The following is a 15,134-nucleotide window of genomic DNA, read 5'->3' as shown; positions in this document are numbered from 1 at the left end:
TCATGTTTATTTTTACTTGACTGAATCCTTCTATGTTGTGAAAATTTACTTGATGCTTGGAATGAAGGATAGAACTTCTACGCTGGATACTTAAAACATCTTTAATGAACTTTGTATGGTTTCATGTCTTTAAAGCAATAGTTCATGAAAACTTCTAGCTTGTTTAACTCTTGCATTATCATCTCTTATATCAATATAGACATTTGCTTTGAGTGATTTGATCTCAGCTCATATGCTTTACATCATTATTGGATCAAGATTATGTTGGTAGCATGTCACTTCAGAAATTATCCTTGTTATCGTTTACCTACTCGAGGACGAGTAGGAACTAAGCTTGGGGATGCTGATACGTCTCCAACGTATCTATAATTTCTTATGTTCCATGCTTGTTTTATGACAATACCTACATGTTTTGCTCACACTTTATAATGTTTTTATGCATTTTCCGGAACTAACCTTTTAACAAGATGCCGAAGTGCCAGTTCTGTTTTCTGCTGTTTTTGGTTTCAGAAATCTTACATAGGAAATATTCTCAGAATTGGACGAAATCAAGGCCCACGATCTTATATTTCCACGAAGCTTCCAGAACACCGAAGAGGGACCAGAGGGGAGGCCCAGGGCCCCCACACGCCATGGCGGTGCGACCAGAGGGGGGGGCGCCCCCCTGCTGTGTGGGTCCCCGTGGCCCTTCCGACTCCGCCTCTTCGCCTATTTAAGCCCTGGTAACCTAAAACTTCGATACGAATAAGCCATGATACGATAAAATTTCCAGAGCCGCCGCCATCGCGAAGCCAAGATTCGGGGAACAGAAGTCTCTGTTCCGGCACGCCGCCGGGACGGGGAAGTGCCCCCGGAAGGCATCTCCATCGACACCACCACCATCTTCATCACCGCTGCTGCTTCCCATGATGAGGAGGGAGTAGTTCTCCCCCGAGGCTGAGGGCTCTACCGTAGCTATGTGGTTCATCTCTCTCTCTTTGTGATCTAGTTGAATATCATCTATGTGCTACTCTAGTGATGTTATTAAAGTAGTCTATTCCTCCTCCATGATGTAATGTTGACAGTGTGTGCATCATGTAGTACTTGGTATAAGCTATGATTGTGATCTCTTGTAGATTATGAAGTTAACTATTACTATGATAGTATTGATGTGATCTATTCCCCCTTTCATAGCCTGTCGGTGACGGTGTGCATGCTATGTTAGTACTCGGTATAATTGCAATGGTCTATCATGCACTCTAAGGTTACTTAAATATGAACTCCGGATGTTGTGGAGCTTGTTAACTCCGGCATTGAGGTGCTCTTGTATCCCTACACAATGAATGGTGTTTGTTATCCAACAAGAGAGTGTAGAGTAGTTTCAGTTATGGGATCAATGTTGAGAGTGTCCACTAGTGAAAGTATGATCCCTAGGCCTTGTTTCCGAACATCGAATCTCTGTTTATTTACTGTTCCACTGCATGTTTACTCGCTGCCATATTTATTTCAGATTGCTATTACCACTCATATTCATCCATATTACTTGTATTTTACTATCTCTTCGCCAAACTAGTGCACCTATACATCTGATAAGTGTATTAGGTGTGTTGGGGACACAAGAGACTTCTTGTATCGTGATTGCAGGGTTGCTTGAGAGGGATATTTTTGACCTCTTCCTCCCTGAGTTCGATAAACCTTGGGTGATTCACTTAAGGGAAAACTTGCTGCTGTTCTACAAACCTCTGCTCTTGGAGGCCCAACACTGTCTACAGGAAAATAAGCCAACAGTAGACAACAATAGCTAACTTCCACGCACCCCTATCCATGGCTAAATCTTTTTCGATATTCCAAACCTTCAAGTCTCTCTTAACGAACTCCTCCCATGTCAAGTTTGGTCTACCACGACCCCTCTTAACATTCTCAGCACGCTTTATCCGTCTGCTATGCACTGGCGCTTCCGGAGGCCTCCGTTGGATATGTACAAACCATCTGAGACGATGTTGGACCAGCTTCTCTTCAATCGGTGCTACCCCAACTCTCTCCCGTATATCATCGTTCCGTACCCGATCCTTTCTTGTGTGGCCACATATCCATCTCAACATGCGCATCTCTACTACACTTAACTGTTGGATATGTCGTCTCTTCGTTGGCCAACACTCAGCGCCATACAACATCGTAGGTCGGATAGCTGTCCTATAAAACCTGCCTTTTAGCTTTTGTGGCACTCTCTTGTCACAGAGTACGCCAGAAGCTTGGCGCCACTTCATCCAACCAGCCTTGATTCGGTGGCCCACATCTTCATCGATATCGCCATCCTTCTGCAACATGGACCCCAAATATCGAAAAGTGTCTCTCTCCGGTACTACCTGCCCATCAAGGATAACCTCTCCCTCCTCATGCCTAGTAGAACTGAAACTGCACCTCATGTATTCAGTTTTAGTTCTACTAAGCCTAAAACCTTTCGATTCGAGAGTTCGCCTCCACAACTATAACTTTCAATTAACCCCCGTTCGGCTATCATTGACTAGCACCACATCATCCGCAAAGAGCATACACCAGGGGATATCTCCTTGTATATCCCTTGTGACCTCATCCATCACCAAATAAAAAAGATAAGGGCTCAAAGCTGACCCTTGGTGTAGCCCTATTCTAATTGGAAAGTCATCAGTGTCGCCATCGCTTGTTCGAACACTTGTCACAACATTATCATACATATCCTTGATGAGGGTAATGTACTTTATTGGGACTTTGTGTTTCTCCAAGGCCCACCACATGACATTCCGAGGTATCTTATCATAGGCCTTCTCCAAATCAATGAACACCATATGAAGGTCCTTCTTTTGCTCCCTGTATCTCTCCATCAACTGTCGTACCAAGAAGATGGCTTCCATGGTAGACCTCCCAGGCATGAAACCAAATTGGTTTTTGGTCACGGTTGTCAACCTTCTTAAGCGGTGCTCATTGACTCTCTCCCATAGCTTCATAGTATGGCTCATCAGCTTGATTCCACGGTAATTAGTACAACTTTGAACATCCCCCTTGTTCTTGAAGATTGGTACTAAAATACTCCGCCTCCATTCTTCGGGCATCTTGTTTGACCGAAAAATGAGGTTGAAAAGCTTAGTTAGCCATACTATCGCTACGTCTCCAAGGCCTCTCCACGCCTCGATGGGGATACCATCAGGACCCATCGCCTTGCCTCCTTTCATCCTCCTTAACGCCTCCTTAACCTCAGACTCCTGGATACGTGATACGCGTACATCACGCATCCGTTGGGAACCCCAAGAGGAAGGTGTGATGCGTACAGCGCCAAGTTTTCCCTCAGTAAGAAACCAAGGTTTATCGAACCAGTAGGAGCCAAGAAGCACGTTGAAGGTTGATGGTGGCGGAGTGTAGTGCGGCGCAACACCAGGGATTCCGGCGCCAACGTGGAACCTGCACAACACAACCAAAGTACTTTGCCCCAACGTAACAGTGAGGTTGTCAATCTCACCGGCTTGCTGTAACAAAGGATTAGATGTATAGTGTGGATGATGATGTTTGCAGAGAACAGTAGAACGAGTATTGCAGTAGATTGTATTCGATGTAAAAGAATGGACCGGAGTCCACAGTTCACTAGTGGTGTCTCTCCCATAAGAAATAGCATGTTGGGTGATAAAATTACAGTTGGGCAATTGACAAATAAAGAGAGCATGACCATGCACATACATGTTATGATGAGTAGTGTGAAATTCAATTGGGCATTACGACAAAGTACATAGACCGCTATCCAACATGCATCTATGCCTAAAAAGTCCACCTTCAGGTTATCATCCGAACCCCCTCCAGTATTAAGTTGCAAACAACAGACAATTGCATTAAGTATGGTGCGTAATGTAATCAACAAATACATCCTTAGACATAGCATTGATGTTTTATCCCTAGTGGCAACAGCACATCCACAACCTTAGGGGTTGCTGTCACTCCCCCAGATTTAATGGAGACATGAACCCACTATCGAGCATAAATACTCCCTCTTGGAGTTACAAGTATCAACTTGGCCAGAGCCTCTACTAGCAACGGAGAGCATGCAAGATCATAAACAACACATAGATGATAGATTGATAATCAACATAACATAGCATTCACTATTCATCGGATCCCAACAAACGCAACATGTAGCATTACAAATAGATGATCTTGATCATGTTAGGCAGCTCACAAGATCCAACAATGATAGCACAATTAGGAGAAGACGATCATCTAGCTACTGCTATGGACCCATAGTCCAGGGGTGAACTACTCACACATCACTCCGGAGGCAACCATGGCGGTGAAGAGTCCTCCGGGAGATGATTCCCCTCTCCGGCAGGGTGCCGGAGGCGATCTCCTGAATCCCCCCGAGATGGGATTGGTGGCGGCGGTGTCTCTGGAAAGTTTTCCATATCGTGGCTCTCGGTACTGGAACTATTATCGATGAAGGCTTATGTAGGCGGAAGGGTAGGTCAGGGGGCGCCATGAGGGCCCCACACGCCAGGGCCACGCGGCCAGGGCCTGGGCCGCGCCGCCCTGTTGTGGCGTCGCCTTGTCGCCCCACTTCGTATCTCCCCCGGTGTTCTGGAAGCTTCGTGGAAAAATAAGATCCTGAGCGTTGATTTCGTCCAATTCCGAGAATATTTCCTTACTAGGATTTCTGAAACCAAAAACAGCAGAAAACAACAACTGGCTCTTCGGCATCTCGTTAATAGGTTAGTGCCGGAAAATGCATAAATATGACATAAAGTATGTATAAAACATGTAGGTATTGTCATAAAACAAGCATGGAACATAAGAAATTATCGATACGTTGGAGACGTATTAGCATCCCCAAGCTTAGTTCCTACTCGTCCCGAGTAGGTAAACGATAACAAAGATAATTTCTGAAGTGACATGCCATCATAATCTTGATCAATACTATTGTAAGCACATGTACACTACAAGAAAAGTTGCCATGGCCGACGAAGTTGAAGTCGCGCCGTGGTTGCTGGTGTACCATGGCCGACGATTTTGGGTCCCTCCGTGGTGCATGTCAAAACTTTTTTTTTCTCGTTTTTGAGGCCACCTAGCCCGACGAAAGCGGCCAAAACGTCGTGTTTGGTGGCCCGGGACGTGGTGCATCTCGAAATCTCGGGTTCGCCGGCCGAGTCAACGCAAATCCGCACCGCCGAGGGATGTAGGGCCCAGATGGCAGCCTCTCTGGCATTGTTTTTTTTCTCGATCGCGCCATCTCGTTCAACGTTCTCCGATCGAGCCGTTTACGATGCAGGATCATGGGTCCCGCATGTCATCCTCTATGAACCAAAATTCTTTCTATTCTTGGATTTTTTTTGACCCCCTGATTTCTGGCTACTTCCTTTTTCTTTTGATCCCTTGCCGCCTTGGAAACGTTGAGACCGCTGCTGCTAAATGGGACCCGCATGTCATCCTCTATGTGCAATCAACTTTCTTTTCTTGGAGTTTTTTTTGGCACCTCATATTTGGTCACTTGCCTTTTTTTTTCGATCCCCTGCCGCCTCTCAAACGGTGATACCGCTGTTGCTAAATGGGACCCGCATGTCATCCTCTATGTACTATAAAACTTTCTTTTCTTGGATTTTTTTTGGCACCTCATATTTGGTCACTTGCCTTTTTCTTTCGATCCCCTGCCACCTCTCAAACGGTGATACCGCTGCTGCTAAATGGGACCCGCATGTCATCCTCTATGTACTATAAAACTTTCTTTTCTTGGATTTTTTTTTGGCACCTCATATTTGGTCACTTGCCTTTTTCTTTCGATCCCCTGCCGCCTCTCAAACGGTGATACCGCTGCTGCTAAATGGGACCTGCATGTCATCCTCTATGGACTATAAAACTTTCTTTTCTTGAATTATTTTTGGCTCCCGATATTTGGTCACTTGCCTTTTCTTTCGATCCCCCGCCGCCTCTCAAACAAAGGAGACCGCTGCAGCTAAATGGGACCCGCATGTCATCCTCTATGAGCAATCAACTTTCTTTTTTTGGAGTTTTTTTGGCACCTCATATTTGGGCACTTGCCTTTTTCTTTCGATCTCATGCCACGTTTGAAACGTTGAGGAACCTGCAGGCTCATGGGACCCGCATGTCATCCTCTATGTACTATAAAAGTTCATTTTCTTGGTTTTTTTCACCCTCTGATTTTTGGCAATTTCGTTTTTCGTTTGAAACCCGGCCGCCTCTCAAACGGTGATACCGCTGCTGCTAAATGGGACCCGCATGTCATCCTCTATGTACTATAAAACTTTCTTTTCTTGAATTATTTTTGGCTCCTCATATTTGGTCACTTGCCTTTTTCTTTCGATCTCATGCCACGTTTGAAACATTGAGGAACCTGCTGGCTCATGGGACCCGTATGTCATCCTCTATGTGCTATAAAAGTTTATTTTCTTTATTTTTTTTCACCCTCCGATTTTTGGCTATTTCCTTTTTCTTTTGATCCCCTGCCGCCTTGGAAACGTTGGGTAAGCTGCTGACTCATGGGACCCGCATGTCATCCTCTATGTACAATCAACTTTCTTTTTCTTTTGATCTCAAGCCGCATTTGAAACGTTGAGACCGCTGCTGCTAAATGGGACCCGCATGTCATCCTCTACGTACAATAAAGTTTCTTTTCTTGGATTATCTTTGGCTCCTGATATTTTGTCACTTGCCTTTTTCTTTCGATCTCATGCCGCCTTTGAAACATTGAGTAAGCTGCTGGCTCATGGGTCCCGCATGTCATCCTCTACGAACAATAAAAGTTTCCTTTCTTGGAGTTATTTTTTACCCCTAATTTCTGGCTATTTGCCTTTTTCTTTTGATCTCCTGCCCCCTCTGAAACGATGAGGACGCTGTTGGCAGGTCGGTCCCACATGTCATCCTCTATGAACAATAAAAGTTTCCTTTGATGGATTTATTTTGAACCCCTAATTAATTTCTGGATATTTCACCTGCCGCCTTGGAATCGTTGAGGATGCTGCTGCCTCATGGGTCCCGCATGTCATCCTCTCAGAACGGTAAATGTTTATTTTCTTGGATTTTGTTGACCAAACGATTTTTGGCTTATTTTTCTTTCGATCACGTGCAGCCTTTAAAACGTTGAGGACGCTGCTGGCTCACGGGTCCCACATGTCAACCTCTATGAACAATAAACGCTGAGGATGCTGCTGCCTCATGGGTCCCGCATGTCATCCTCTCAGAACGAAAATGTTTCTTGTCTTGGATTTTTTACCAACATATTTATGGTTTATTTTTTCTTTCCATCCCCTGCCGCCTTTAAAACGTTGACGACGCTGTTGGCTCATGGGTCCCCGATGTCAGCCTCCCCGTACAAGAAACATATGATATCTTGATTATTTTGCAGACAATAAACAATGTATTGCGCTCTGAGCTATTTCAAACGGATAATTAAATCTTTATTTTTACATAAACAAACTTATATGTTGAATCTCCTTATTTTTTTGTCTTTGCGAAGCATAGGACTTTCCTGTTTTTTTTAGAAAATTCGGAACTTTCCTGTTTTGGAGTGGGCTGAAATTGTACGAGTCAAAAGGCCAAGCAGGATAGTTCGAAGGCCCAGATGTCCAGATGCAGCCCAATTGAAATCTTTCTTCTTGGATTTTTTTCACCCCCTGATTTCTGGCTACTTCATTTTTCTTTTGGTTCTGTGCCGCCTTGGAAACGTTGAGACCGCTGCTGCAAAATGGGACCCGCATGTCATCCTCTACGTACAATAAAATTTCTTTTCTTGGATTATTTTTGGCTCCTGATATTTGGTCACTTGCCTTTTTCTTTCGATCCCGTGCAGCCTCTCAAACGGTGATACCGCTGCTGCTAATTGGGACCCGCATGCCATCCTCTATGTACAATCAAGTTTCTTTTCTTGAATTATTTTTGGCTCCTGATATTTGGTCACTTGCCTTTTTCTTTCGATCTCATGCCACGTTTGAAACGTTGAGGAACCTGCTGGCTCATGGGACCCGCATGTCATCCTCTATGTACTATAAAAGTTCATTTTCTTTGTTTTTTTTCACCCTCTGATTTTTGGCTATTTCCTTTTTCTTTTGATCCCTGCCGCCTTGGAAACGTTGAGTAAGCTGCTAGCTCATGGGACCCGCATGTCATCCTCTATGTCCATCAACTTTATTTTCTTGGATTTTTTTACCCCCTAATTTCTGGCTACTTTCTTTTTCTTTTGATCTCAAGCCGCATTTGAAACGTTGGGACCGCTGCTGCAAAATGGGACCCGCATGTCATCCTCTATGTAAATAAAGTTTCTTTTCTTGGATTATCTTGGGCTCCTGATATTTTGTCACTTGCCTTTTTCTTTCGATCTCATGCCGCCTTTGAAACGTTAAGTAAGCTGCTGGCTCATGGGTCCCGCATGTCATCCTCTACGAACAATAAAAGTTTCCTTTCTTGGAGTTATTTTTTACCCCTAATTTCTGGCTATTTGCCTTTTTCTTTTGATCTCCTGCCCCCTTTGAAACGATGAGGACGCTGTTGGCAAGTCGGTCCCACATGTCATCCTCTATGAACAATAAAACTTTCCTTTGATGGATTTATTTTGAACCTCTAATTAATTTCTGGCTATTTCCTTTTTTTCTTTGATCTCCTGCCGCCTTGGAAACGTTGAGGATGCTGCTGCCTCATCGGTCCCGCATGTCATCCTCTCAGAACGATAAATGTTTTCTTTTCTTGGATTTTTTTACCAACTGATATTTGGTTTTTATTTTTATTTTCGATCCCCTGCCGCCTTTGAAACGTTGACGACGCTGCTGGCTCATGGGTCCCTGATGTCAGCCTCCCCGTACAAGAAACATGTGATATCTTGATTATTTTGCAGACAATAAACAGTGTATTTCGCTCTGAGCTATTGCAAACGGATAAATTAAATCTTTATTTTTACAACTTATATCTTGAATCTCCTTGTTTTTTGTTTTGGCGAACCATAGGACTTTCCTGTTTTTTTTTTTGAGAAAAATCCGAACTTTCATGTTCTGGAGTGGGCTGAAATTGTACGAGTCAAAAGGCCCAGAAGGATAGTTCGAAGGCCCAGATGTCCAGATGCAGCCCAATTGAAATCTTTCTTTTCTTGGATTTTTTTCACCCCCTAATTTCTGGCAACTTCATTTTTCTTTTGGTCCTGTGCCGCCTTGGAAACGTTGAGACCGCTGCTGCAAAATGGGACCCGCATGTCATCCTCTATGTACAATAAAGTTTCTTTTCTTGGATTATTTTTGGCTCCTGATATTTGGTCACTTGCCTTTTTCTTTTGATCTCATGCCACGTTTGAAACGTTGAGGAATCTGCTGACTCATGGGACCCGCATGTCATCCTCTATGTACAATCAATTTTCTTTTCTTGGAGTTTTTTTTACCCCCTAATTTCTGGCTACTTTCTTTTTCTTTTGATCTCAAGCCGCATTTGAAACGTTGGGACAGCATGTCATCCTCTATGTACAATAAAAGTTTCTTTTCTTGGATTATTTTTCACCCTCTGATTTTTGGTCACTTGCCTTTTTCTTTCGATCTCATGCCGCCCTTGAAAACGTTGAGGAACCTGCTGGCCCATGGGACCCGCATGTCATCCTCTATGTACTACAAAAGTTTCTTTTCTTGGATTTTTTTTCACCCTCTGATCTTTGGCTATTTCCTTTTTCTTTTCATCCCCTGCCGCCTTGGAAACGTTAGTAAGCTGCTGACTGGTGGGACCCGCATGTCATCCTCTATGTACAATCAAGTCTCTTTTCTTGGATTTTTTTTACCCCCTTATTTTTGTCACTTGCCTTTTTCTTTCGATCTCATGCAGCCTCTGAAACGTTGAGGAAGCTGTTGGCTCATGGGACCCACATGTCATCCTCGATACTATAAAATTTTCTTTTCTTGGATTTTTTTTCACCCTCTTATTTTTGGCTATTTCCTTTTTCTTTTGATCCCCTGCCGCCTTGGAAACGTTGATTAAGCTGCTGACACAAGGGGCCCGCATGTCATCCTCTATGTACAATCAACTTGCAAGATCTTGGGGCGGAAGAGCTTGTATAAGTGGGACCCATATGTCATCCTCTATGTACAATAAAAGTTTATTTTTCTTGGATTATTTTTTGCTCCTGGTATTTGGTCTCTTTCCTTTTTCTTTCGATCTCATGCCGCCTCTGAAACGTTGAGTAAGGTGCTGGGTCATGGGACCCGCATGCCATCCTCTATGTACAATCAACTTTCTTTTCTGGGATTTTTTTACCCCTAATTTCTGGCTACTCTTTTTCTTTTGATCTCAAGCCGCATTTGAAACGTTGACACCGCTGCTGCAAAATGGGACCCGCATGTCATCTTTTATGTACAATAAAGTTTCTTTTCTTGGATTATTTTTGGCTCCTGATATTTGGTCACTTGTATTTTTCTTTCGATCTCATGCCCCCTTTGAAACGTTGAGGAAGCTGCTAGCGCATGGGTCCCGCATGTCATACTCTATGAACAATAAAAGTTTCCTTCCTTGGAGTTATTTTGACCGCTAATTTCTGGCTACTTCCTTTTTCTTTTGATCCCCTGCCGCCTTGGAAATGTTGAGTAAGCTGCTGACACAAGGGGCCCGCATGTCATCCTCTATGTACAATCAACTTGCAAGATCTTGGAGCGAAAGAGCTTGTATAAGTGGGACCCATATGTCATCCTCTATGTACAATAAAAGTTTCTTTTCTTGGATTATTTTTTGCTCCTGATATTTGGTCACTTTCCTTTTTCTTTCTATCTCATGCCGCCACTGAAACGTTGAGTAAGGTGCTGGCTCATGGGACTGTACAATAAAGTTTCATTTCTTAGATTTTTTTACCCACTGATTTTTGCTAACTTGCCTTTTTCTTTTCGATCATATGCCGCCTTTGAAATTGAGGTTGCCGCTGGCTCATGGGTCCCACATGTCAGCCTCTATGAACAATAAACCTTTCCTTTGTTGGATTTATTTTTTACCCCTAATTTCTGGCTATTTGCCTTTTTCTTTTGATCCCCTGCGGCCTTTGAAACGAAGAGGACGCCGTCAAGCGTGTCGATCCCACATGTCATCCTCTATTAAGAATAAAAGTTTCCTTTTTGGATTTATTTTTGACCCCTAATTTCTGGCTATTTGCCTTTTTCTTCTGATCCCTGCCGACTTCGAAATGATGAGGATGCAGCTGGCAGATCGGTCCCACATGTCAGCCTCTATGAACTATAAATGTTTCCTTTGTAGGATTTATTTTTTACCCCTATTTTCGGGCTACTTGCCTTTTTCTTTGAAACGTTGAGGACGCTACTGTCTCATGAGTCCCACATGGCATCCTCTCTGAACGATAAACCTTCATTTCTTGTTAATGACAGGTTTATCAGTATTATTTTCGCAGACTAATACAAGCTCTTTGGCTCCAAGATCTTGTAAGTTGATAGATTAAATCAAGAAATTATTAGGATATGTTTTAAATTTCAAATCCACTTTATGAATTTTTAAAAATACCGTTATCCATGTGGGTATGGAGCGATCAAGGATTTTCATATTGGGCATGAGCAGTTTCAAAAATTGGAACCCTATAATTCAAAATAAATAAAAACAACTTTTATGTAGAATCTCCGTGTATTTTTATTTGCCAATCATAGGATCTGTGTTTCATTAGAAAAGGGCCGAAATTGCATGAGCAGAAAGGCCCATTTGTAGTTATTGGGCTTCGACAGCCGGATCAAGTAGACCGATAACAATTACCATGTAGATGTTCCTTGGCAACCCAAAAGTGAAATATTGGGCCCAACAGGGGAAGGTTGAACAATACTTTTTCTATTGGGAAGGTGGTACATGGGGTTATCCTGACAAAAAAAATGGAACATGGGTTACTGAAGGTTGCCCATTTGTGCCTAATATGTTTGTCAGCAGGAGCTTTACCTTCCGCCACCGCCGCTCCGCTTCCGCCGCCGCCACCATGCCTCGTCGCGGGTCGAGCTACCGGTACGGCGGCGTCTCGAGCTCGGGGTACCGCAGCGTCCGCGCGCGCCCCAAATTAAGGTACTTCCTCCTCGGGACGGCACCTACGATAGGCTCGGCTGGCCTTGGGGCATTTACCCCTAGCCTCTTCCATGCTCAAGTTTTTGAAATGTTTCTGGCTCTGTTCAACACCGGATCAAATTTGTCAACATGACCATTCTTATGGAGTAGCAACGAGTTGAATCTCTCAAAACTCTTTAAGTTCTGCAATATAACGACTAATTGGTACTACCTTATACAAAATGATTACATATCCTTATTTTGGAAGCAAGCAATCACACACTTATAGTTTGCTAGTCAGCTGCACGTAACGTTAAAAATCGGCAATTATAATGAATAAACCTGTAATTTTCACTTAAAATGCATTAAGGAGCATCAAATTTGACAAATCAAACCATGTCGTACTGAAAATTGACATGTCTTTCTCATGCAGAAATGTAAAATTATCCATGCATGTGCGTTTATATAGGTTAAGTTTTGCACGTATTATTTTTTGTAACTTTTCTGACTACCTTCAAAGCTCCAATCCTTCTTCATCATCTTTGTTGTACCGCACTGATGCAAGTGAATGCGAGCTGCTCGCCTGACGTGACTTCGTGTCCGATATGTGTACTATGCCTTCTCCATCTAGTGCTAGTTACGCCTCTGTGCTAATTAATTCAGCACAAACCTCTGTCATTGCAGCTGTGACTCACCTCGACCATTGGAGCCCAATCACAAGAGCGAGCTCAGTCTCAACCAGAGAGGCATGTGTCTCATGGTTAGCTATCTACAACTTGCTGTCTTACTAAAACCGTGCCTATCATAGAGATCACCTCACTGGTGTAGCAATGGCTGCAAGTAGCTGCTAGCATGAGCGAAGGGGATAAGGAAGAAAAGATTAAAAAAATGGGTTAGGGCCAACAAGCAGGAAAGCTATCTACTAGCTTTATGGATGTTTCTGGAATTGGGTAGAAAATAGTAGATGACACTGTAGCAGCGAATCCCAGAGACCAAGGCCGTTGGATGATGTCTAATGAACGGCAGAACAAAATCGGCGAAATTAGCTTGAATTTTGATAATAAATCTTGGGCATTTTCCCTCGAACATGATTTATCAACTTTGGGTAGTCTCTGGACTAGTCTCCCTCGTCCACCAATTATTATCATACTACTGCGGAAAGTTGAGGGCAGTCCCTAGTCCCGAGCACTTCGCCCACTTCCCCTGGCCTCATCCCAGAGATCTCACACCAACCACCTCACCGTCGACTAGCCGCCAGTCTACAGCCCTCCGAAGAATCCCCAATGGCGGCGACGCCCCTACTAGAGCGCTCCTCACGCGAGCGCATCATCGAGTTTGGCCCACATGTCTTCCGTGCCTGCCGTGTGTCGGCAAGCACGACCGACTTCTCCGTGGGCGAGCCGCCGGCCGTGGGCGAGGGCGAGGCGTCCCCGTACACTATGACAGTGCACATCTTCTTCTCGAGGACGTACGAGCTCAGGAGGATGGCCGGCCCCCTCCCTGCCACACTGGATGAGGACGATATCACCACTACACCCTGCGAAGAGGTGGTGCTGGATCTTGGCTTGCCTCCGAGGGAGCTGCGTAGTGGGGGCAATGTCGTGCGAACTATGCGCGAGATTCTTGCCCGTGTATGGCTGCTCAAGAACCTGAACCTCACGGAGGAGGAGTGGGACATCATCATGCCTTACGATGTTATGCACCTGATGTGGCAGCAGGCGTGTCGTCGGCTCGGTGGCCTCCAGTTCGACCTCACCCTTAGGGTGGACCACCGGCTCATCGTCAACTTGCCGGTGCTGCAGGACAGTTGGGTCCTAGTTGCGCCGGAGGACGGCCACTGCAGCATATGCATGCTGGGGCTTTCGCAGCGCACAACGGTGCGTCTCCGGGGATGCAAACACCCGTTCCATAGGAAGTGCATCTTCTCCTGGTTTGTAACGAACGCCAGCTGCCCTATCTGCCGCGATAAAGTGCTGACCCATCTTATTTTCGATTTGTAGCATAGTATGAATAAAACCCCTGTATGACAGGGATGCCATGCCAACTTGAATCCTATGTCAAGAGAAATTCTATTTGATTGTGGTTATAAGATATTCTGCATTAGTTTGATCAAGTATTATCATTCTATTTTCCTATGGGATATGACCCTATGAATCAAACAGCATGGGATTACTTCCACACAATTAAGTTTGACCAACTTTTAGTAGGACAACAAACATAAATAATTAGTCATCATGGGATTACAATCCAACAGATAATTGTCTTCAGGACTCATACATTTTCCAAATAGAAAAATCAAAAAAAATCATGGTTCTTCATCTCACAGCATGATACAGAGACAAGAGTCTAATCATCATCATCATCATCATCATCATCACCTCCGTCTTCATTCTGATATTCGTGCATGGTCTCATCCTGCTTGTCGTGTCCATTCTCCTCCTGAGATTCACCAGGTAGCTTCAGTTTATCCATCTCTTTGTCGACTATGCTAACCTCAACAGTGAAATCTACTTCTCCATCATGTGCAGGGATACCTGTATCCAACGAGGTTTCATCAATGTCAGCAACTTTAGTTTGCATACAACCAGCGAAATCATCTTGCTGGGCACCAATTATTGGATCCGCATTCTCATCCAAATCATATATGTTCCTTGCCACAAACTTTTGCACATACTGCCATCCTTTTCTAGATCTGTCTTCCAAGAAAAGTACCTTGGCCGCTTGAGGTACCAAAATATAAGGATCATCCTTGTACCACTGAGCAGTAGTATTAACTGATATGAAATACCCATCATTTCTGGCACCTTTGCCCTTGTTTGGATCTTGGTTGTACCAATAACACTTAAATAGAACCACAGATCGGACAGTAACCTTATCACTCTAGAACAAGCCGAATAACCTCTTCTATGTGACCATAATGGTCAAATGACTACGATCTCTTCTTTCTCGGTTGTCAAGTGATCTCCACTGGTTGTGATGCCACTATTTCGTGTCTTCAAATGTTGTTCACGCTCATAGGAGCTGTAATGGACACCATTGGCATTGCAAGCTGCAGCTACCAACACCCTCTTATCTGGACCACGTGATAGGACAAGGAGATCAGCACTAACAGCGCCTGGATTCTCCGCATGGAGTTTCGA

The 15,134-nt window shown here is 44.0% G+C and overlaps 1 protein-coding gene across 1 annotated transcript; it reads right to left on the bottom strand.

Moving 5' to 3' along the window:
• Positions 1–1,745: 1,745 nt before the first annotated feature.
• On the bottom strand, positions 1,746–2,405 carry LOC139839357 (uncharacterized). Its single transcript, XM_071829412.1, has one exon. The coding sequence runs from the start codon at positions 2,403–2,405 to the stop codon at positions 1,746–1,748; it is 660 nt and encodes a 219-aa protein (XP_071685513.1).
• Between the last annotated feature and the right edge of the window lie 12,729 nt (positions 2,406–15,134).

The sequence above is a fragment of the Lolium perenne genome, chromosome 4 (assembly GCF_019359855.2).
Source record: "Lolium perenne isolate Kyuss_39 chromosome 4, Kyuss_2.0, whole genome shotgun sequence".
Classification (NCBI taxonomy): domain Eukaryota; kingdom Viridiplantae; phylum Streptophyta; class Magnoliopsida; order Poales; family Poaceae; genus Lolium; species Lolium perenne.
Note: the sequence above shows the minus strand (reverse complement) of the source record. Positions and strands in the feature narration are given on the sequence as shown.